General features: G+C 53.2%; 1 protein-coding gene across 6 annotated transcripts in view; it reads left to right on the top strand.

Annotated features, from left to right (window-relative positions):
* The window catches only part of pleca (plectin a), a 50,464-nt gene extending 28,122 nt beyond the window's left edge, over window positions 1-22,342 (top strand). For 3 of the 6 annotated variants that reach the window (XM_061822798.1, XM_061822843.1, XM_061822825.1), the window contains 28 exons: window positions 71-237; window positions 1,445-1,560; window positions 1,649-1,755; window positions 1,938-2,057; window positions 2,127-2,222; window positions 2,811-2,938; window positions 3,525-3,618; window positions 4,380-4,534; window positions 4,614-4,956; window positions 5,044-5,121; window positions 5,257-5,418; window positions 5,676-5,780; window positions 5,855-5,950; window positions 6,069-6,194; window positions 6,288-6,440; window positions 6,677-6,831; window positions 6,915-7,041; window positions 7,786-7,969; window positions 8,112-8,132; window positions 8,555-8,712; window positions 8,776-8,954; window positions 9,017-9,155; window positions 9,348-9,704; window positions 9,945-10,028; window positions 10,111-10,215; window positions 10,305-10,403; window positions 11,527-14,874; window positions 14,957-22,342. In XM_061822798.1, coding sequence (XP_061678782.1) covers window positions 71-237; window positions 1,445-1,560; window positions 1,649-1,755; window positions 1,938-2,057; window positions 2,127-2,222; window positions 2,811-2,938; window positions 3,525-3,618; window positions 4,380-4,534; window positions 4,614-4,956; window positions 5,044-5,121; window positions 5,257-5,418; window positions 5,676-5,780; window positions 5,855-5,950; window positions 6,069-6,194; window positions 6,288-6,440; window positions 6,677-6,831; window positions 6,915-7,041; window positions 7,786-7,969; window positions 8,112-8,132; window positions 8,555-8,712; window positions 8,776-8,954; window positions 9,017-9,155; window positions 9,348-9,704; window positions 9,945-10,028; window positions 10,111-10,215; window positions 10,305-10,403; window positions 11,527-14,874; window positions 14,957-21,148 — 13,194 coding nt within the window. In that variant the 3' untranslated portion in view covers window positions 21,149-22,342. The remainder of the gene's footprint in view (window positions 1-70; window positions 238-1,444; window positions 1,561-1,648; window positions 1,756-1,937; window positions 2,058-2,126; window positions 2,223-2,810; window positions 2,939-3,524; window positions 3,619-4,379; window positions 4,535-4,613; window positions 4,957-5,043; window positions 5,122-5,256; window positions 5,419-5,675; window positions 5,781-5,854; window positions 5,951-6,068; window positions 6,195-6,287; window positions 6,441-6,676; window positions 6,832-6,914; window positions 7,042-7,785; window positions 7,970-8,111; window positions 8,133-8,554; window positions 8,713-8,775; window positions 8,955-9,016; window positions 9,156-9,347; window positions 9,705-9,944; window positions 10,029-10,110; window positions 10,216-10,304; window positions 10,404-11,526; window positions 14,875-14,956) is intronic. The other 3 variants (XM_061822806.1, XM_061822815.1, XM_061822832.1) reach the window with 1 other exon arrangement.
* The last annotated feature ends 975 nt before the right edge of the window (window positions 22,343-23,317 follow it).

The raw sequence follows: 23,317 nt of genomic DNA, 5'->3' as shown, positions 1-23,317 counted from the left end.
CGAGAGCGGCGTCACGGGCTTTTTATTGAACCGGGCGCCCCCTTTCGCCCCCCCCCCCCCCGCCCCGCAGATCTCCGACATCCAGGTGAACGGCCAGTCGGACGACATGACGGCCAAGGAGCGCCTGCTGCTGTGGTCCCAGAGGATGGTGGAGGGCTACCAGGGCCTCCGCTGCGACAACTTCACCAGCAACTGGAGGGACGGAAAACTCTTCAACGCCATCGTGCACAGACACAGGTCAGACTCGCGGCAAGGGCGCGGGTCCGACTCCTCGCCGCTTGACGGCGGCGCGTCCGTCTGGTATCCGTCGCTCCCCAAACGGCCAACTTCCTGTTCATTTTTTCCTGCGTCGCCTCGCGATCATCCTTTTCCTGAGTTTCGTGTTGATCGATGAAGCTAGCGGGGGGGGGGGGGGGGTAATTTGTTGACGCAGCCTTGGAATTGGCAGCAAAAAACCAAAACTTTCAAGCGAAATGTCTGCCTTGCTGGATTCTTGCGTCACGCCGTACCTCCGCCGACGCCCAACGGTGCTGCAAGACGCGAGGACCCACAAGGGTCCGTCGGGTTCCCCCCCGCCGTCGCGTCGAAGCCGGAGAGGAGGTTCCGGAGCGCGACCGGGCCCGTTGCACGCGTACGCGGAGAATATTTTCACAAACCGTCGTATTCGGGAATGTGAAGCTCGTGCGGTATTAGCGCTCGTGCCGCGGCTCGTCGACATCGATGGCCTGCGGCCAAAATGCTCGACGTTCCGCCGCCGTGACAAAACTGTCAGCAAGAGTAGCGAGCAGGCCCGTTTATCAAAAACAAGTCAACTATTTTGACATTATGCACACTTTTAACAGCGACGCTGGGCTTCAATGTAAAAAAAAAAAAACCTTCTGAAATATTTAATGAAATTTATGTATTGCACATCAAAGCAACGTGTGGACCTCAATGCGTAGTTCTTGAAATTGAAAAGAAAAAAGAAATTGAATAAAAATGAGCGCAATATTTGCGGCGCGTGAAATCTTTAATTCAGCGATTCTTTCGTGTACCACTAGGGGGCGCACGAGTCCTTTGAGAATCATCGATTATACAAGTTGACCTTCAAATTATTATGTATTTTTTTTTAAACTGATTCATTGATCTTTTTTCCCCCACTTCCTGAAATAACGAACTGATAACGTTGTCAAAAATAACGTCCATAAAAAATGTAATTTTTAAAATTCAATTGTCGAGCCTTTTCTGTACATTTTGTGCTTGTGCAAAAAATTTTTTTATTGCTGTTTAAATATGTGAACAATATCTTCAAAAGCGTGCAGAGGAAGTATTTTAAGGCTTAAAGTATTCAAAAAATTGTTGCATATCGCTGATGGATTTGCAACATAACTCCCGGTTCTGTAATCAGTTCATCGCTTCGACGGCAAAAAAAATGTTAACGGCCAGCCGCCGGTTCTGTCCGCAGGCCCGACCTCATCGACATGAGCCAAGTGGGCCGCCAGACCAACCAGCAGAACCTGGAGCAGGCCTTCGGCGTGGCCGAGCGCGAGCTGGGCGTCACCAGGCTGCTGGACCCCGAGGGTGAGGAACGCCGTCGTCGGTCCACCGCGCCGTCGTCGGCAGGAAACGGAACGCGGCCGTCGCCGACCGTGTTGTCGTTTCCCGGCAGACGTGGACGTGCCGCATCCCGACGAGAAGTCCATCATCACGTACGTGTCGTCGCTGTACGACGCCATGCCCAGGGTGCCCGACGTTCAGGACGGCGTCAAGGCCAACGTGAGCATCGAACGCCGTCGCCGATCGCGTCGCAATTTAGCAAAGCGGTGTCGGCGAACGCTAAAGGCGCCACGCGGCCGCCGGAAAATCCGAAAATCCGATGTGACGCAGTAATCGTAGCACGTGACTTCCCAAAACGCGGCTCGTGCGACCAGTCAAGCGTCTCGACGTGCTTGGTGCAGGAGCTGGAACTGCGCTGGCACGAGTACTACGAGCTGGTCAGCGCGCTGCTGCAGTGGATCAGACACCACATCCTGGTCTTCGAGGAGCGCAAGTTCCCCAGCAGCTACGAGGAAATCGAGGTAGCGCCGCCCGGAACCTCATTTAAATAAACAACAACAAAAAAACGGACTCCAACGACTGCCCGGCAGGTTCTGTGGCGTCAGTTCCTCAAGTTCAAGGAGACGGAGCTCCCGGCCAAGGAGGCCGACAAGAACCGCTCCAAACACATCTTCAAGTCCTTGGAGGTGCGTCGCATCACAAGCTTCGGAGGCACCAAATGACCACTTTCGAGTGAAGTTGACTACAATAACATTTTGGCTCTCGTCATAAAACCCGAGCGAATTCCGTCGCACAACTTTTGCATTACTCAAGTCTGCCAATGCTAATGCTAACACACGAAGCACAATATCACAAACTAGCATCGACTTTGCAGTCGTTGCAACATTTTAAGCAAGGGCTATGTCATCACAAACAGTGCAGCAACACAAGTAGACAGACGATATAACAATACTCACTGGCATGTTGCATTTATGTTCTGCAAACAAAAAACTACATTTACTGCTGGCGCCTGAGTTCAGCTGTGAGCGTCGTCTACGTGTATTTGTCTGCATTCTAATGCCCCTGCCGTCCAAGCACAATTTCCATTGAATTATCAACCTTTTTAATTGCATTGCATTCTTTGCGTTTTGATACAGTGCAGTGCTGATGAGTGCGAGTTTTCATTTTTCAATGTTTGTTTTCTTGGAGGAGCTGGAACGGATTAAATCTGTTTCCATTCATTTCAATGGGGAAAGTGTTTTTGAGCTTTGGTGACGGAATCAATTCACGGGCAGGGCGCGGCGCAGGCGGGCCACGTCAAGGTGCCGCCGGGCTGCCACCCGCTGGACGTGGAGAAGGAGTGGGGGCGCCTGCACGTGGCCATCCTGGAGCGGGAGCGCCTGCTGAGGACCGAGTTCGAGAGGCGAGTGGACCGCCTCCTCAAAAGCACGCGGGCTTTCCGGCCCTTTTATGAGCCGCTTATCCTCACGAGGGCCGCGGGAGTGCCGGAGCCTATCCTGGCCGCCGTCTCTGTGTTTTGGGGATGTGGGAGGAAAGTCTGGCGGGCACGGGGGGGAGAACGGCTGGGATTTGAACCCCGGTCTTCACAACTGCGAGGCCAACCGTTATCACTCACCCCCCCCCCCCCTCTCCCAAGAAAAAAGAAAAAGTCAGTCACAAGACACGTGGCAGAGGGTGACTCATTTCCACTTTGGCAGCGCATGATTCGGGTCGCCGCAGGCGTAGCAATAATCTCGGGATGGATGCTCGCACGCGGACCAAGCGCAAGTCGAGCGGGTCGGCCGCTCGCTCCTTTCACCACTTCTTCAATCGAGAAGAGAGTCTCGTCTCGCTCGGAACGTCGCCGTCCGTCCGTCCGTCCGTCATGGCTTTCATGCACCAGGGATACGATTACAAGTTTCTGAGGCGTCGCCGGGCGGAGTGAGCGCCGGGGGCCTTTTCGGTCTTTGTTCTCGTCGCCGTCTGACCTTTGCCCTCCGACCCCACAGGCTGGAGCGACTTCAGAGGATCGTCGGCAAGGTGCAGATGGAGTCGGGCGTGTGCGAGGAGCAGCTCAACCAGGGGGAGGCGCTGCTGCGGACGGTCAGCGACGGGCGACGCCTGCCGAACCAATCAATCAAATACGGGATGCGCTTATTAAAAGTTACAAAATAAGTCAACTTGTACGAAAAAGGGGAAAACAAACAAAAAAAAAACGCACGGAAACTTTACTGCATTCGATTAATTTCAATCATGTGGACCAAAAAAAAAAAAAAAGGTTTGAACAAATTAGGTACAAAATTGAATTCAGTTGAACTTTACAAAAAGCTGCGATGCGATTATTAAAAGTTACAAAATAACTCAAGTTGTACTAAAAAGGAAAAAAACTTTAATGCATTCAATTAATTTGAATCATTTGAACTAAAAAAAAAAATAAAAAAGGGTTTGAACAAATTAGGTACAAAATTGAATTCAGTTGAACTTTACAAAAAGCTACATTATATTCCATAAAGGGAGGAAATCGCTTAAAATCGGTGTGAAAACTGGAATTAAAATCGGCAATAGGAAATTACTGAGCGCGTTTCAGTTCAAAATTTAAATTGCAAAAAAATTCACAAAAATGTACAGTCTGTTGAAATAAGTGTCATCAAATCTACATCTTATTTGCTGTTAAATCCGAAACAATTTGCATTTAATTAAAACAAAGTAACGATGTGCCAACAGAAAAACAAACTAAAATGTAATAAAATAAATACAACAAAATGTATGAAAATAAATTGTACTTCATTTAGCCTAGTAAATCAACTTGATTTTTTTTCCAAAGTAAAAGTGGTTGCGATGTCGTAACCGCGCTTGCGTCACAGGACGTGCGACTGCTGAGCTCGGGCAAACCCGCCCAGCACACCGCCGAGGTGGAGGCCGACCTGGAGAAGGCCGAGGGCATGATCCGCTTCCTCTTCAACGACGTGCAGACGCTGAAAGACGGGCGCCACCTTCAGGCCGAGCAGATGTACCGCAGGTGCCGAGATAAGAAGCCGAAACCTGCCCGCTTTTTTGCAAACATTATTCAACATACATTTTTTTTTTTCTCCCCCCAGAGTGTACCGCCTCCACGAGCGTCTGGTGAACCTGCGCAGCGAGTACAACCTCCGGCTCAAGTCGGGCGTGACCGTGGCGCAGGTGCCCGCCACCGCCGCGCAGGTCCACGCGGCGCAGGTCCTCCAGCAGGCGCCCGTCAGGCTGCGGCCCGAGCTGGACGAGGTGACCCTGCGCTACGTGCGCGACCTGCTGGGCTGGGTGGAGGAGAACCAGCGCCGCGTGGACCAGGGCGAGTGGGGCGCCGACCTGCCCGCCGTCGAGTCGCACCTGGGCAGCCACCGCGGCCTGCACCTCTCCGTGGAGGAGTTCCGCTCCAAGGTGGAGCGCGCCAAGGCCGACGAGGTCTGCGGCCGCCTCCTCCTCCTCCTGTTGCTGCTGCCGTTGCCGCCGGCGTCCTGTTGAACTTTGAACTCTCTCTCTCTGCCGCAGACTCAGGTCTCACCTGCGAGCAAGGAGGCCTACAGAGACCACCTGAGCCAACTGGACCAGCGCTACGGGAAACTCCTGGTGAGTTGCGAGCCCGGCTGACGATACCTGACCTTCCTTTCGGGACTTCCCGTCAATTTGTAGGATTTTTTTTTTTTTAAATCGACCAAGATGATCTGAAATGAAAATAATAGCTGCCGAACGATCTGCGCTCAGAGCTCGTCCAAGTCTCGCCTGCGCCACCTGGAGCAGCTGCACGCCTTCGTCACGGCCGCCACCAAGGAGCTGATGTGGCTCAACGAGAAGGAGGAGGAGGAGGTCAACTACGACTGGAGCGAGCGCAACACCAACATGGCGGCCAAGAAGGACAACTACTCGGTAAACGCTTCCGTTCCCCACCCTTGCCTCGCTTGCCGGCTTTGGAGCTCATTTCTTTCTCAACAGTTCTAAATGGCACAGCAATGACGTTCTCGGGTTTTCTATTTACATCCCCTAAGAGAATCTGGCGACACTGGTGGTGAAATTGAGTTTTGAAATGATTTATCATGCTCACAAAACCCCAAGACTTGAGATGAGGGGTGTGCGGACTTTTTCTAAGCAGCCCACATAGAATGACGCGCTCGCGACGTTGGCAGGGTCTGATGCGGGAGCTGGAAATGCGCGAGAAGAAGATGAGCGCCGCGCAGGTGACGGGAGACAAGCTGCTGAGGGACGGACACCCCGGCCGCAAGACCGTCGAGGTAGCCCCGCCGCCGCCGCCGGCGGAAGCGCCACGCGAGTTCGAGCGCCGGCGTCAACGCCGCTCCCTCCGCAGGCCTTCACCTCCGCCCTGCAGACTCAGTGGAGTTGGATCCTGCAGCTGTGCTGCTGCATCGAAAGCCACCTGAAGGAAAACGCCGCCTACTTCCAGGTTTTGCCCTTTGGACGTCAATCCCCAGGAAGTACTCGCCAGTCGGGACTTCCGACGCTTTTCCCGATTTTGGGTCTCGACTGACGCATTTCCCGGTTTTTACTTTCCGTCCTTGCAGTTCTTCACCGACGTGAAGGAGGCCGAGGACAAGCTGAAGAAGATGCAGGACGCCATGAGGAGGAAGTACACATGCGACCGCTCCGTCACCGTCACCAGGCTGGAGGACCTCGTCCAGGACGCCGCCGTACGTTTGCTCTGTTTTTGTCGTTGTTAATCGCTACGACTTCCCGTCTGGAAAACGGAAGCATCCTTGACCTGTCGCCGGTTGGCCGTCCAGGACGAGCGCGAGCAGCTGAGCGAGTTCCAAACTCACCTGGAAGGTCTGAAGCGGCGAGCCAAGACGGTGGTGCAGCTGAAGCCGCGCAATCCGGCCACCGCCATCAAGAGCAAACTGCCCGTCCAGGCCGTTTGCGACTTCAAGCAAATGGAGGTGGGGACGCGCCCGTCGTCTTTGCTTTGGATCGTGCCGCAATCTTTGTGTGTACGGTTTTTTTTTTGGATCACACGCTACGGCCAAAACTGTTAAATGCCCCAAAAAAAAAAAAAAAAAAAATCAAGATTTGGAAAAACCAGGCCTTAGTCAGGTCTCCGGGTTGAGTTCCTCAACCTGCAATACCCGTTTTAAGCAGCGGATGGCGCTGACGGTCCGCCTCGTCTTCCCGGCAGATCACGGTCCACCGCGGCGACGAGTGCGCCTTGCTCAACAACTCGCAGCCGTACAAGTGGCGAGTGCTGAACCGGCACGGCAGCGAGGCCACGGTGCCGTCCATCTGCTTCCTGGTGCCGCCCGCCAACAAGGACGCCGTCAACAGCGTCGCCGGGTCTGGCCGCCGGGCCGCCGCAGTCTTCGTGGCGACTTTGAAACGCCAATCGGCGCCTGACCCGCGTCGTCTTCTGTTCTCAGGCTGGACGGGGACCTGCAGAAGCTGCAGGCGATGTGGCAGAACTTGTTTGTGGACCTGAGGAGTCTGCTGTCCTGGCAGTACCTCATGCGAGACATCCACATCATCAAGACCTGGAACGTCTCCATGGTAACGCCAACATTCCTATCCGGGCCGGGCCAATCATTTTCATAATCATATTTTACATATCGTGCGCTACTTTCTCATACCTTCTACAAAATTATTTTTTTGTGTTTTTTTTTTTTTTTTATCGCCAACGGTTGCTGCAAGAGTAGACGACATTCCGAGCGATAAAGCACCATGCGGGATACATAACGTGACCTCTGCCTACTAAAAATAACAAAAATACGCGCATAAAAGACAATAACTTTTACGTTGAGGTGTCATCTGATTTGTTATTTTTATCTTTAAAACACAAAAACAAGTCGGATCACTTCGGCAACGCAGCCGAACATGATTTAAGTGGACTGTTGCAACAAAAACAAAAAAACAAACGACAGTTGGTTGCTTTTTGCCGCATACCACCTGATCCGGACCGCGAGCCTGAATCAGGTTTTGGGGCTCCACGTACGAGATACCGTCCTGTTTTTTTTTTTTTTTTTACAACCGCAAAAACACGTCGTGATTGTCAGAAAAGGAGGAACAAGGAGTGCGTGAGGACATTTTCAGAGGTTGTCGGAGTCGGCCTGTCCACGACTTTGTTTTTGCGTTTTTCCGTCCACCACGTTGACAACTGTACTCGAGTATTGCTGGTGCTCGCAATCTCTTTTTCGCAGCAGAAGGTATGGGTTGCGTTCTCTCCATCTGCGGCACGACATGTTCGCCGCCTCGCCGAATGTTTGTTTGAGTCCCCTCGGCGGTTCTCTTTGGCAGTTCAAGACGCTGACGGTGGAGGAGTACCGGCTGGCCCTGAGGAACCTGGAGCAGCACTACCAGGACTTCCTGAGGGACAGCCAGGACTCGCAGGCCTTCGGGGCCGAGGACCGCATGCAAGTGGAGTCCAGCTACAACAGGGCCAACCAGCACTACAACACGCTGGTCAGCACCGCAGAACAAGGTGACTTTGCGCTTCAGATTTTTGCTTGCAAAATATGCGGAATTCATTTGTCCTTTTTTACGTTAAGACCATAAACGCATCAATCAATCACTCGCAAGGTACCCAATTGATGTGTAAATTGACTGTTGGCTTCATATTTCAGGCTACGTGCCACCCAAGACTGGTAAGGTTCTTGTTCCATCTCAGTGCCACCCAGTTTGTGGTTGTTGTTGTGTGTCCCAGTATGTTTTGCGTCTGGTCCCGGATGTGTGACGCCGTCAGTGTGTCTTTTGTAGTCTGCCGCATCAGGATCGTGCGCCGTTGTTCTTCCCAGTTCCAGTCGTGCCTTGACTAATTAACCGTCACCGTCACGATCATTTTCTCCTTCACTGAGTTTTCTCCTAACGGCACTCGTCACGGCTTTGAATGTCAACGTCTAATCACGCATGACGTCCGTTGATGATCGGTCTCAGTCTCTCACACGATCTCACGTGAATGCAGGACATGTTTAATCCCGTTCAAACTTTTGAATCGTCAATACAAAGTCCCGAGTCTACTTGACGGCCGGATGTTAAGCGCTCCCGCCTGGTTTCCTCCTCCCGACAGGAGAGCAGGACGAGTCCGTGTGCAGGATTTACCTGAGCAAGCTCAAGGACCTGCGCCTGAGGCTGGAGGCCTGCGAGAACCGAACGGCGACGCGACTTCGCCAGCTGGCCGACAAAGAACCGCTCAAAGCTTGCGCCCTGAAGACCACCGAACAGATGGTGAGGATGCGAAATGGACACGTGTTGGGCGACCGCTTCGACAATCGTGGTTCCTGTTGACAGAAAGTCCAAACCGAACTGGAAGCCCTGAAGAAAGAACTGAACTCCGTTGCCGAGAAGGCGGAGGAGGTTCTGGCTTCGCCTCAACCGTCCAGCTCCGGGCCCATGCTGCGTTCAGAACTGGACGGCACGCAGAAGAAGATGGACCACGTCTACGGCCTCTCGTCCATCTACCTGGACAAGTAAGCCTCCCTCGGTTTAGGTTTCTGACACGTCATCGCGGCGCTAACGTTCTCCTACTCAGGCTGAAGGCCATCGACGCGGTGATCCGGAAAACCGACGACGCAGAGGAGATGCTGAAGAGCTACGAGACTCGTCTGCTGGACGTTCACAAAGTCCCGAATGAGGAGAAGGAGGTGGAGAAGCACCAGAGCCTGATAAAGGTATCAGATGGCCTTTGATTGAAGTCACCGTGCGGTTTTCTGGCTTCACAGGTAGAAGCGGAACACGAGACGCTCATTGATCAAAAAACTGACGTCGTCTAGTTAGCTGAATGTCCATCAAAAGTCCAAGTAAAGACTTGTCAGTGGAGGTTTGGTCTTTGATCTTGAATTCCAGTTGTTTGCGTCCGACAGAAAATGCAAACCGAGTCCGAAGCGGACCAGGCCGTGTTCGACCGCCTGCAGGACGAGCTCAAACGGGCCTCGGCCGTCCACGAAAGGATGACGCGGGTCCACAGCGAGCGCGACGTTGAGCTGGAGCACTACCGGCGGCTGGCGGCCGGCCTGCAGGAGCGCTGGCAGGCGGCCTTGGCTCAGCTGGCGGTCCGGAAGCAGGAGCTGGAGCTGATCCGACGCCACATGAGCGCCTACCGCGACAGCCACGAGTGGCTCGTGCGCTGGCTGGCGGACGCCAAGCGCCGCCAGGAGGAAATCCAAGCGCTGCCCGTCGGGGACGGAGCGGCGCTGGAGGAGCAGTTGGCCGAGGAAAAGGTATTTCAAACGCATTCCGTGGACAAAAGTCCATTTGGCCCCTCAAAATAGTTTCATTCATCAACACAAAATTGGATGGAACGTCTGTTAGGATACCTGGAAAAAGTCTCAAGAACCCAGGCCTTGGAGGTTTGGGACTCAAAGACTTGAAATGATCGTCCATGGAAAAAAAAATGTTGCTCATTGTGGAAAAAATAATTCATCGCCAACGTGATTGGGTATTTTTTTTGTTCCACACAGAAACTTCTCGACGACATCGAGAAGAACAAGGACAAGATCGACAAGTGCCAGAAAAATGCCAAAGACTACGTTGACTCTGTCAAGGTGCGTCCCGTTTGGGCGTCCCCGCGTCCCTGCGTGGGCGCGCGTTTGAAATTGCTGTGGGAAAACTGGTTTTTCCTTTCAGGATTTCGAGCTTCAGGTGCTGACCTACAGAGCCCTGCAGGACCCGACCGCCTCCCCGCTCAAGAAACCCAAACTGGAGAGCGCCTCCGACGACATCATCCAAGAGGCAGGTTTTCTCCAACGAAGACAAGACCGAACGAATGCGTAGGAGTTCGTTTCACGGCGTTCCCGCTTTATTTTGTCAATTTTTCGCAGTACGTCACGTTAAGAACGCGTCACAGCGAGCTCATGACGCTGGTCAGCCAGTACATCAAGTTCATCACGGACACACGCCGGCGCCTGGAGGACGACGAGGTAACTGCAACGTGTTTAATCAAAGTTCGCCGTCTAGTGGCGAGCTGGTGAACTACACTTGCGTCAGGTTGCTGCAGGAAAAAAAATGTCACCCTTTTGTCCAAATTTTTGCTCCATGTAGAGACCACGAGTACTGATATGAAGGCACAAAGTATGGAGCGTCTAAAATTGCGGCCTGTTGTGCGCAGCGAAAATCCAACTGGCGATACGGCGTTCCCACGTCGGACGCACGGAAAACACAACACTTGTCTGTCGTTCTTTGGACGAAGCGTATTCCGCCCTCCAAAGTGCTCTCCTGCCAATTTGACTTTTTCCATTTCCTCCTTCTCAAAATGTTGCCGTGCTTATCACACACCAACTTTGTCGTTTGTCCTTTGCTTCACTGGCCTGCTCAGTCGCTCGTTTGTCAGGCGACTTGTCACATTCCCCTTTGACCTTTTCATCCTGTTTTTTTCCCCTCCCGAACTGCTTGCCAGAGCTTTGTGGCGATGAACGCTAAACTTAAGAGACCCGCGAACACCAAATCCGAAGCAGGACATTTCTTCTTACTAAAGGGAGAGGTTCAGGATTTGGACGCTCAATTGAGCAGACACATATTTTCCCCTCTGCGGTTATTGCGCATTCGTCGACTCCCGCCAAGTAACGTCAATGCTGAACCTTCGTTCAATCGTTTGTCTCGTTCAACGTTAAGAAAAGAGCACTAATCGCATCTTCTTGGTGACTTACACCCTGTCCCGCTATTGTTTTCGCCATTTTGCATCTTTTTGGCATCCTTCGTGTCCCCTCTGCCGGTCAATGACTCGTTAATTGCTGTTTTTACACATTTGTTACCCCCCCCCCCAAAAAAAAAAAAAAAACAACGAAAAAAAAAACAAACAAACAAAAAAAAAAAAAAAAACCCCAAAAGGTCTTCTGGTCATGCCTGCCCACACTTTGCAATCTCAACTTGTTTATGGTTTATTACATCAAGGAGAAATTAATATGAAAGCCTAAAACTGCATGACACCAAAGTGAATTTGTTTGTCGCCGTTTCCCCGACATTCGCGTACGATGTTGACATTTTTCCATCGATATTTTCACACACGTGTAACCAACTCCTTCACTGACTGTTTACAACACGCAGAAAGCGTCGGAGAAGCTGAAAGAAGCGGAGCGGAAGAGGCTGGCCGAGATTCAGGCCGAGTTGGACAAACAGAGGCGGCTGGCCGAGGATCAGGCCAAGTCTGTGGCCGAGGCCGAACGGGAGGCCGAGGCCCTGAAGCTGAAGATGAAAGAGGAGGCCGGCAAAAGGCAGGACATCGCCGTGGACGCCGAGAAGCAGAAACAGAACATCCGGCAGGAGCTGCAGCAGCTCAAGAGTCTGTCGGAGCAGGAGATCAAGACTAAGAACCTGCAGCTCGAGGAGGCCCTGATCAGCCGGACCAGGATCGAGGAGGAGATACACATCATTCGACTCCAGCTAGAGACGACCGTGAAGCAGAAGGGCACGGCCGACGTGGAGCTTCAGCAGCTCCGCGACAGAGCCGCCGACGCCGACGAGCTGCGGAAGACCGCTCAGGAGGAGGCCGAGAGGCTCCGTAAGCAGGTGGCCGAAGAGACTCAGAAAAAGAAGAATGCGGAAGATGAATTGAAGCGCAAAGCCGAGGCAGAGAGGGAGGCCTCCAAGCAGAAGCAGAAGGCCCTGGACGACCTCCAGAAGTTCAAGATGCAAGCGGAGGAGGCCGAGCGACGCATGAAACAGGCGGAGGAGGAGAAACTCCGGCAGGTCAAGGTGGTGGAGGAGGTGGCGCAGAAGAGTGCCGCCGCGCAGTTGCAGAGCACCTCCAAATCTTTCAGCGAAAGGGCCACCAAGCTGGAGGAGTCCCTCAAGAGAGAGCAGGGCACCGTGCTCCAGTTGCAGGAGGAAGCCGAGAAGCTCCGCAAACAGCAAGAGGAGGTCAGCAAAGCTCGGGACCGGGCAGAGAAGGAGTTGGAGTCGTGGAGGCAGAAGGCCAACGAGGCTCTACGCTTGAGGCTGCAGGCCGAGGAAGAGGCCCAGAAGAAGAGCCAGGCGCAGGAGGAGGCGGAAAGGCAGAAAGCGCAGGCGGAGCGTGACGCCAAGAAAAAAGCAAAGGCCGAAGAGGCGGCCCTCAAGCAAAAGGAGAACGCGGAGAAAGAGCTGGACAGACAAAGGACTTTCGCCGAGCAGATTGCCCAGCAGAAGCTGTCAGCCGAGCAAGAATGCATCCGCCTCAAAGCGGATTTTGAACACGCCGAGCAGCAGCGCAGCCTCCTGGACAACGAGCTCCAGCGTCTGAAGAATGAGGTGAACTCCGCTGAAAACCAGAGAAAGAAGCTGGAGCATGAGCTGGCCAAGGTCCGAAGCGAAATGGACGCCCTCCTCCAGATGAAGGTGAAAGCGGAGGAGGAGACGCTGTCCAACACCGAAAAGACCAAACAGCTCCTCGAGTCGGAAGTCCTGAAAATGAAGCAGCTTGCCGACGAGGCGGCCAGGCTCCGGTCAGTAGCCGAGGAGGCCAAAAAGCAGAGGCAGCTCGCCGAGGAAGAGGCGGCCAAACAGCGAGCCGAAGCGGAGAAAATCCTGAAGGAGAAGCTGGCCGCCATCAATGAGTCCGCCCGTCTCAAGACGCAAGCCGAGATCGCCCTGAAGGCCAAAGAGGCCGAGAACGAAAAGCTGAAAAGACAAGCCGAGGACGAAGCCTACCAGAGGAAGCTGTTGGAGGACCAGGCCGCTCAGCACAAACAAGACATCGCTGAGAAAATGCAGCATCTGCAGAGCTCGTCCAACTCCGAATTGGAACGACAGAAAACAATCATTGAGGAAACCCTCAGGCAAAGGAAAGTGGTGGAGGAGGAGATCCACATCATCAGGCTCAACTTTGAGAGGGCCTCAAAGGACAAAACGGATCTCGAGAATGAATTAAAGAAGCTGAAAGAGATCGCGGCTGACACGCAAAAGAGCAAACTCAAAGCTGAAAAGGAAGCGGAGACGCTGAAGCGACTCGCCGCGGATGAGGAGAAGAAGCGAAAGGAAGCCGAGGAGGAGGTCAAGAAGATCACGGCAGCGGAGGAAGAGGCGGCACGGCAGTGCAAGGCCGCTCAGGAGGAGGTGGAGCGTCTGAAAAAGAAGGCAGCGAACGCAAACAAGCAGCGAGAGAAGGCAGAGAAGGACGCCGAGCAGCAGGTGGTTCTGGCTCAGGAGGCTGCGCAGAAATGCACCGCCGCCGAGCAAAAAGCTCTCGACGTCCTCAGCAAGAACAAAGAGGGCGATCTCGCGCAGGAGAAGCTCAAGGAGGAGTTTGAGAAGGCCAAAAAACTCGCACGGGAAGCCGAAAAGGCCAAAGAGAAAGCCGAGAAGGAGGCGGCGCTGCTCCGCCGGAAGGCCGAGGAGGCAGAGAAGCAGAAAAAAGCCGCGGAGGACGAAGCCGCCAAGCAGGCCAAAGCTCAGAAGGATGCCGAGAAACTGAAGAAAGAGGCAGAAAGGGAGGCCTCCGAGCGGGCGGAAGCCCAGGCCGCCGCCCTCGAGCAAAAGCAGCAGGCCGATGCGGAGATGACCAAGCACAAGAAGGAGGCCGAGCAGGCGCTGAAGCAGAAGTCGCAGGTGGAGAAGGAACTGTCAGCGATCAAATTGCGGCTGGACGAAACCGACAAGCAGAAGGCCGTTTTGGACGAGGAGCTTCACCGGGTGAAGGGCGAGGTCGACGACGCCGTCAAACAGAAGGCGCGGGTAGAGGATGAACTTTCCAAAGTCAGGATTCAGATGGAGGAGCTTCTTAAGCTTAAGGTCGCAATTGAAAGCGAAAACAAGCGTCTCATGCAAAAGGACAAAGACAACACAAGGAAGCTGCTTGCGGATGAAGCCGAGAGGATGAAGATCCTGGCGGAAGAAGCGGCCCGGCTTAGTGCGGAGGCCGAGGAGGCCGCCAAACTCAGGAAGACTGCCGAGTCTGACTTGGCTGAACAGAGGGCACTCGCAGAGAAAATGCTCAGGGAGAAAATGCAGGCCATCCAAGAGGCGACCAGGCTGAAAGCCGAGGCGGAGGACCTCCAGAGGCAGAAAGACAAGGCGCAGGAGGAGGCCAAGAAGCTTCTGGAGGACAAACGGCAGATCCAGCAGCGGCTCGATGAGGAAACCGAAGGCTTCCGGAAATCCTTGGAGGCCGAGCGAAAGAGGAAGCGAGAGGCGTCCGCCGAGGCGGAGAGGCTGAAAGTGAAGGTCAAAGAGCTCGGCGACGCTCAGGCGAAAGCCCAGGAGGAGGCCGACGAGTTCAAGAAGCAAGCGGTTGAGGCCAGAGCTCGTTTGGAGGACTCGCAGCAGAAAGTCGCCGAAACTGTGGTGCAAAAGCTGGAGACTCAGCGACTGCAGAGTACGAGAGAAGCCGATGACCTCAGGAAAGCCGTCGTTGACCTGGAAAAAGAGAAGGAGAAGCTGAAGAAAGAGGCGGAGGACCTTCACAAAAGTTCCAAGGAGGTACCGTGACAAAAATAATGAATTATGCAATCATCTTCTTACTGTTTACTTGACTTTTCTTTTTTTTTTTTTTTTTACCTAGATGGCCCTTGCCCAACAAGAGCAAATTGAGCAGCAGAAGAACGTCCTTCAGAAGACCTTCCTCACCGAGAAGGAGTTGCTGTTGAAGAGAGAAAAGGAAGTTGAGGATGAGAAGAAGAAGTTGGAAAAACAGTTCAAGGAAGAAGTGAGCAAGGCCGAGGTGCTCAAAGAGGAGCAAGAGCGTCAGCAAAGGCTGATGGACGACGAGAGGAACACGCTCCAGGCCGTCATGGATGAAGCCTTGAGGAAGCAGAAGGAAGCCGAGGCCGAGGTGAAGAAGAAGCAGAAGGAAATGGAGGTACTTGAAAAGAAAAGGAACCAACAGGAAAAACTCTTGGGAGAGGAGAACAAAATGCTGAGGGACAAACTCAACAATCTCGAGATGGCGTCCAAAGAAAATGCATCCAAAATCAAAGAACTTGAGGGTCAGACTGGGAGGGACGCTGGCGACCAGTTGGTCTCCGCCACAGCGTCGGCGACCACAAAGAAAGTTTACAATGGCTCTGAAGTTGATGGCGAGAAGAAAGACGTGGTCTCGCCTTGGGCCTTTGACGGAATAAGAGAGAAAGTCCCTGCCCAGAGACTTCATGACGTCGGTGTCCTGACCAAAAAAGACTTGGACAAACTGAAGAAAGGTAAAGTCTCAGTGCAAGACCTCGCAAAGACCGACAAGGTCCAGTTGTGTCTCAAGGGTCAGAGCTGCATCGGCGGCATTTTGACTCCCTCAAAGGAAAAAGTGAGCATCTATCAGGCTATGAAAGACAACAAGATTACACCCAACGCCGCTACCATGCTGCTGGAGGCTCAGGCGGCTTCTGGCTACCTCGTAGATCCAGTTAAGAACAAACTCCTCTCCGTGGACGAAGCTGTAAAGGAGGACTTGATTGGCCCCGAACTCCACGACAAAATGCTGTCCGCTGAGCGAGCTGCCACGGGCTTCAAAGACCCTTACACGGGAGCTCGGATCTCCCTTTTTGAGGCCATGAAGAAAGGCCTGATTGAGAAGGAGCAGGCCACCAGGTTCCTGGATGTGCAGCTCGCAACCGGCGGGATCATTGACCCCATTAACAGTCACAGAGTCCCGCTGCAGACAGCCTACAAGCAAGCCCAGTTTGACGCCGACATGAATAAGCAAATGGCCGACAGCAAATTGTTCGTGGAGCCCGGCACCCAGGAGGCCCTCACCTATAAGCAACTGCTGGACAAATGCACCAAGGATGCGGGCTCAGGCCTGATGATTCTCCCCGTGACTGAGAAAGCTGGCCAAAGCGAGGCGACGTACACAGACGCTGAGATGAAAGAAGTGTTCAGCAAGTCCAGCGTAAACGTGCCCTTTGGCAGGTTCAAAGGAAAGACGGTCACTATTTGGGAAGTCATCAACTCCGAATATTTCACGGAAGAGCAGCGACGAGACCTGATCCGCCAGTACAAGACGGGTAAAATCACGGTGGAGAAGATCATCAAAATTGTCATCACCGTTGTGGAGGACAAGGAGAAAAACAATGAAAATGTGCTGAATGGCCTCAGGGCCCCTGTGCCAGCCAGCGAACTTCTGGAGTCCAAGGTGATCAGCAAAGACATATTTAACAAGCTAAGCAACGGCAAGATCACCCTTAAGGAGATCTCTGAGATGGACCCCGTGAAGAACGCACTCCTCGGAACACCGAGCATCGCTGGACTGTTTGACGAACCCACCAAGGAGAAAATGCCGTTCTATCAAGCCGTGAAGAAAGAGCTCCTCTCACCGGAGACGGCTCTCAAGCTTCTCGAGGCTCAAGCGGCCACCGGCTTCATAACGGATCCCGTCAAAAACGAGCGGGTGCCCGTCGACGAAGCCGTGAAGTCGGGGCTGGTGGGCCCGGAGCTCCACGAACGACTGCTATCTGCGGAGCGAGCGGTTAGTGGCTACAAAGATCCTTATTCTGGCAAGAAGGTGTCTCTGTTTGAAGCCATGAATAAAGGTCTCATCAAGAGAGACCACGGCATCCGTCTGTTAGAAGCGCAACTCTGCACAGGGGGAATTGTTGATCCGGTCAAAAGCTACCGCATCCCACAGGAGGTTGCCTGCAAACGTGGCTATTTGGATGAGGAAACCAGCGCGACCTTGAGCAAGACAACTGACGAGACCAAGGTCTTCTACGACCCCAACACACAGGAGGATGCCACCTATGCGCAGTTGATGAAGAAATGCATTTCTGATAATGAAACCGGACTTCCCTTGCTCACGCTCTCCAAGAAGGCTCCGAAACCAAAAGAGGATCAACAGATTACAGAGGCCAAAACCAAAGAGGCCTTGAACCAGAGCACTGTGGAGCTGGACTACGGCCCTTTCAAAGGCAGAAAGGTCACAATCTGGGAAATCATCACCTCCGAGTACATCACAGAGGAGAAGCGAATCGAGCTGATTCGCCAGTACCGAACGGGCCACGTGACAATCGAGAAGTTAATCAGGGTTGTGATGACCATAGTGGAGGAAAAGGAATCCTCGACAAAAGAAAAGCCCCGTTTTGAAGGTCTTAGGGAACCAGTTGCAGCCAGCACATTACTGGATGCCAACATCATTGACAAGGCGACATTTGAGCAGCTCCAGCAGGGCACAAAGACTCCGCAGGAAGTGAGCGAAGACGCTAAAGTCAGGAAGTACCTTCGAGGCACAGACCGCATCGACGCCATCGCAATGGAAGGGACAAATGAGAAGCTGAGCATATATCAAGCAATGAAAAATAAGATTCTGCAAATGAACACTGGCCTCGCGCTGCTCGAAGCCCAAGCTGCAACTGGTTTCATCACAGACCCTGTCAAAAACGCAAAGTACTCGGTGGACGATGCCGTCAAGGCTGGAGCCGTCGGGCCAGAGCTCCACGAGAAGCTTCTGTCCGCTGAAAAAGCCGTGACAGGGTACAAAGATCCTTATACTGGCAATAAGATTTCTCTGTTCCAAGCCCTGAAGAAAGAACTGGTGCTGAGGGAGCACGCCATTCCTCTCCTGGAGGCTCAGCTGAACACGGGCGGCATTGTTGATCCCGTCGGTAGCCATCGTGTTCCCACCGAGGTTGCCATTCAGCGGGGCCTGTTGAGTAAGCACATGGCCAAATCTTTCAAAGAGCCCTCGGGTGACGTCCAGCGCTTCACCAATCCCACCACCAACGACAGTGTCACGTACAAGCAGCTTCTGGAGAAATGCGTCCGAGATCCCAACTCGGGTCTGTGCTACCTGCCGCTGTCCAAGGCTGAAGCGGCACCGCCCGCCGAGAAGTCCTACGAGTACACCGAGGAGCAAGCCCAGGCGGATCTAGCCAACACTAAAATTGAGATCCCACACAAGAGCTTTGAGGGCAAGAGCATGACCGTCTGGGAAATCCTGAACTCAAACATGCTTCCCGAGGAGGAGAGACGCCGCCTCGTGGAGCAGTATCGCCTGGGGGCAATCACCAGGGACAGGATGCTCGTCATCATCATTGAAATCATTGAGCGAAGGGAAGCCGAAAAGGTTGAGCAGGGCATGACGTGCAACATCATCAGGAGGAGGATTACAATCGAGGAGCTTTACAGCGCCCGAATCATAGACTTGCACACTTACAACCTCTTGAAGCAAGAAAAAATGACCATCAGCGAGATTATGGCCATGCCGTCGGTCAAACAGTACCTCTTCGGCACCGGTTGCGTTGCCGGGATCACGTCGGAGACTCCCGGCGAGGTCAGCGTCTATCAAGCCATGAAAAGTGGAAAGATCAAGCCGGAAATTGCTCTGACGCTCCTCGAGGCCCAAGCGGCGACTGGCTTCATTGTCGATCCTGTGAAAGACGAACTTCTCACGGTGGACGAAGCAGTGCGCAAAGGCCTGGTGGGGCCTGAACTTCATGACAAACTTCTCTCTGCAGAGAGAGCGGTGACAGGCTACAAGGATCCGTACACTGGAAAAGTCATTTCACTCTTCCAGGCGATGAAGAAAGATCTGGTCCCTGAAGATTACGCTTTGAGGCTTCTGGAAGCCCAGAAAGCCACCGGGGGCCTGATGGATCCCGAATACTACTTCCGCCTGCCCGCAGACGTTGCCATGCAGCGCGGGTACATCAACAAAGAGACATTGGACAGGATATCTGAACCCTCCGCCGACGTGCGGGGTTATACGGACCCCACGACAGATGAGAACCTGACCTACGCTCAGCTGCTGAAAAGATGTCGGCCGGACAAAGAGACCGGACAGAAGCTGCTGTCGCTGGCGGACAGGAGGCTCCTCTTCAAGGGTCTCAGGAAGCAAATCACCGTGGACGAGCTGCTTCGTTCTCAGATCATTGACCAAAAGACGTACAACGAACTCACTCAGGGCAACATCAGCGTGGAGGAGGTCAGCAGGGACCTGAAGAAGTACCTGGAAGGCGTCAGCTGCATCGCCGGCGTCTTTGTAGAATCCACCAAAGACTGCTTGTCCATCTACCAGGCCATGAAGAAGAACATGATCAGACCGGGAACCGCCTTTGAGCTCCTCGAGGCCCAGGCTGCGACAGGGTACGTGATCGACCCCATCAAAAATCTAAAACTCAACGTCAACGAGGCCGTCAAGATGGGTGTCGTGGGTCCGGAGTTTAAAGACAAACTGCTGTCAGCAGAGCGAGCGGTCACGGGCTACAGGGACCCTTATTCTGGCAAGGTCATCTCACTGTTCCAGGCCATGAAGAAGGACTTGATCTTGAAAGACCACGGCATCCGCCTGCTGGAGGCTCAGATTGCCACGGGTGGAATCATTGACCCCCAGGAGAGCCATCGCCTGCCGGTGGAAGCCGCATACGAACGTGGCCTGTTCGATGAAGAGATGAACCAGATCCTCACCGACCCGTCTGATGACACAAAGGGCTTCTTTGACCCCAACACCGAAGAAAACCTCACTTACCTTCAGCTCATGGAGCGATGCACGACTGACCCGCAAACGGGTCTCTCTCTCCTTTTGATGAAGGAAAAGAAACGGGAAAGGAAGACGTCCTCCAAGTCATCCGTTCGTAAACGCAGAGTCGTTATCGTCGATCCGGAGACGGGCAAGGAGATGTCCGTATACGAGGCCTACCAGAAAGGACTTATAGACCACCAAACCTATTTGGAGCTAGCCGAACAGGAGTGCGAATGGGAGGAAATTACCAGCACGTCGTCTGACGGAGTTGTGAAATCCAAGATCATCGACAGGAGGTCCGGTCGACAGTACGACATCGACGACGCCATCTCAAGTGGCCTGATTGAGAAGTCGGCTCTGGACCAGTATCGCGCCGGGAGTCTCTCCATCACTGAGTTTGCGGACATGCTGTCTGGAAACTCCAGTGGAGTCAGATCACGCTCGTCCTCCTTTGGCTCCACTTCCTCTTACACCTCAAGTCCAATGCCCAGCATAAAAACACCGACCGTAATGTGGAACGACCCCACCGAGGAAAGCGGCCCCGTGGCCGGAATCTTGGACACCGAAACGCTAGAGAAGGTGTCTGTCACGGAGGCCATCCACAGAAATCTGGTGGACAATATCACCGGTCAGAGGCTGCTGGAAGCTCAGGCCTGCACTGGAGGAATTATCGACCCAAACACCGGTGAAAAATTCTCCGTCACAGAAGCCATGAACAAAGGGCTCGTGGACAAGATCATGGTGGACCGGATCAGCCTCGCGCAAAAGGCTTGTCACGGATTTGAGGACCCTCGAACCAAAACCAAAATGTCAGCGGCCCAAGCCCTCAAGAAAGGGTGGTTGTACTACGAAGCTGGCCAGCGGTTCCTGGAAGTCCAATATCTGACCGGTGGCTTAATCGAACCAGACGTCACCGACAGAGTCTCACTGGACGATGCCTTGAAGAAGGGCACCTTGGACGCACGTACCGCGCAGAAGCTACGCGACGTCAACACGCACTCAAAGTACCTCACCTGCCCCAAAACCAAGCTGAAGATCTCCTACAAGGACGCATTGGACAGGAGCATGATTGAGGAGGGCACCGGCCTCCGCCTTCTGGAGGCGTCCTCGCAGTCCAGTAAAGGCCTCTACAGTCCCTACAGCGTCAGCGGCTCAGGCTCAGCTACCGGCTCGCGCTCAGGCTCCAGAACTGGTTCCAGGTCGGGCTCCAGAAGAGGAAGTTTTGACGCAACTGGGTCCAGTTTCACCACCACCTTCTCCTCCTCACCGTCCTCGTACAGTTCGCCAAGTTACGGCCGCCGATATTGAGCCGCTGAGATCCACGTCGTTGGATTCAAGACTGCCCAGTTTCTGCTCTGCACGTGGTTGTTGCGAGACTTGAAACGTTTGGTCTTGCACAACTGAGATTTCGTTATCGATACCTTGCCGGTGTACTTTTTTCTTTTTTTTTAAGGTCAATGAATTCTCTACAAATTTGGATTGTCGTCAAACCTTCTGAATATGGAATAGATTTCTCCAAAATGAATACATTGAAAACTAAACGCCGCGCTGCAGAGCAGAACCGGGAGTTGGCAAAATCGCTGACGTGGCTTAATGTCTGTCTCACGCTAAGCTTCAAGATCTTTAACCTCGGTCACCGCGCAGCGAGAACCGGACCCCCGTTCCCCACGTGTCTCGCAAAACCCGGGAGCCGGCGACGAGCACATTCCCGTGCGCCGGACTCCCGTCCCCGTCACTATGTCAATCGAAACCCGTAGACCGTTACCCGACCCCGGAGTCACCCAAGTTGTCGCCGATTCTCCCGCCCCGTCGACGCAGTAGTTAGCATCGTCTTGTCCGCAAAGTCCTGGCGCGCCACGTCCCGTGCTGTCCTTTTCCGACGCCGCGCCGAGTCTTCCAGAGACCTCCGCCTGGACTGTTTATGCAAACGTCCCTGTTGCCACTGACCCTGAGCTCGCCCGACTTTAGCGACCCTTAAAGTGCCTGCGGACATAAAGACGGGACGGTTGGTGCTTTGGTTTTTTTTTTTTGACGCTCGCGCGACGCCGTCGGTTTTATCTCACAAGCCGCACATTCAACACTCCTGAATGTTAATTACGGACGTGCTGGAGACGCACCACTGCTGGAAGCCATTAACCGAATTCTATTTCGTTGCGTTTTTTGTTTTTTGTTTTTTGCCACGCGCCTCTCAGCCTTTCCAGTTTTGGATGTCGAAACTTCTTTGTAAATGCAAAGCCGATAATTACTTGGCATATATCCTTTTATTTTCCTATACGCTACGTTTAGAGTTGCATGATTTACTAACGTTTGCAAAAACAAAATGCAAATATAAGTCGCTTGAAGTCGTTTCTTGTATTATTGCTGCGATGGTGGTGGTGGTGGTGGTGGTGACGACGATGACGCAGCAAAGCGGTTTGAAGGATGGATTTGCCGGATTTTGCGTGAAAAGGAATCAAATTGTAACGCCCTCGCTATGTAAATAAACAAGGACATGAAAGACTCGCTGACTCTCTCGAGCGTTTCTCCTCAGATGTTTTAGCCGCATACGAAACACGGGAAAAAAAAAAAAAAAATACATTTACGGTTTCCATTTCAGATTTATTCATTTCAACCAAAAGGCGAAAGTCTCCCCCTCCCCCCGCCCACCCTTTGGCACTTGGCGAGATTCCGGAAATCTAGGCTAACGCGCAGTATCTGGAACAGGGACAGTGGAGCTTTCCGACCTGTCAATCACTCGGACAAAAAGAGCCAATCGGATAGCCGCATTGCCTTGACACGCCCCCTCTCCCCGTATTGTCCCACAAGCAATGCCGGTTGCCAGTAGCGTGCGCTTGGAAAAGTTCACGTTCCGAAGAAAATGGTCCTCAGATGCGCTTGGGGAAGGTGCAATTCTGATGAACGATATCCTGCCCACCTGACTCATTTTCCAAAGCCTAAAACTGTCTACGATGGATTCAGGCTCGCGGAAGAGCACGTGTACAACTAAATGCGGACAATATCAATAAACACAAGGCTGTACGTTTGAAGGTTAGCGAGGGAGAAGTAGCTTCTTTGAGTTTGAATTATTACCAGTGCAGGAGAGGGTTAGGCTTTCAACGCAGACAGACGACAGACGTGGCTGAGGTGTTAAGACTCAGCTGCAGTCCCCCACGCAGGCGGGGTACGGACCCCGCTCGTCGGTCGTAGGACGGCAAGTTTGTGGGTCGACTTCAACCCGCCGTCCCGTATCGGTACTAAGCGGAGTGAACTGGAAGTGGACCAGATTGTCTCAGGCCTCGGTTACAAAGTAGAAAGTTGCAGGTCAAGCATTCCGTGTCGGGACCGAGCCGAGACTACCAAAACTGGCTTAAGTGGGCCCTGTGAAAGGGGCGTGAGAAACTTCAAGATTTCTTAAAGGTTTTCTTAATTTACCAGGAAGTACCGCATGAATCGTTTAGACAAACGTGAGAAGACTCACGCGAGGCGGGGTCACAACGG

The sequence above is a fragment of the Syngnathoides biaculeatus genome, chromosome 1, assembly GCF_019802595.1.
Source record: "Syngnathoides biaculeatus isolate LvHL_M chromosome 1, ASM1980259v1, whole genome shotgun sequence".
Lineage (NCBI taxonomy): Eukaryota > Metazoa > Chordata > Actinopteri > Syngnathiformes > Syngnathidae > Syngnathoides > Syngnathoides biaculeatus.
This window is presented reverse-complemented; position numbering and strand designations above follow the sequence as displayed.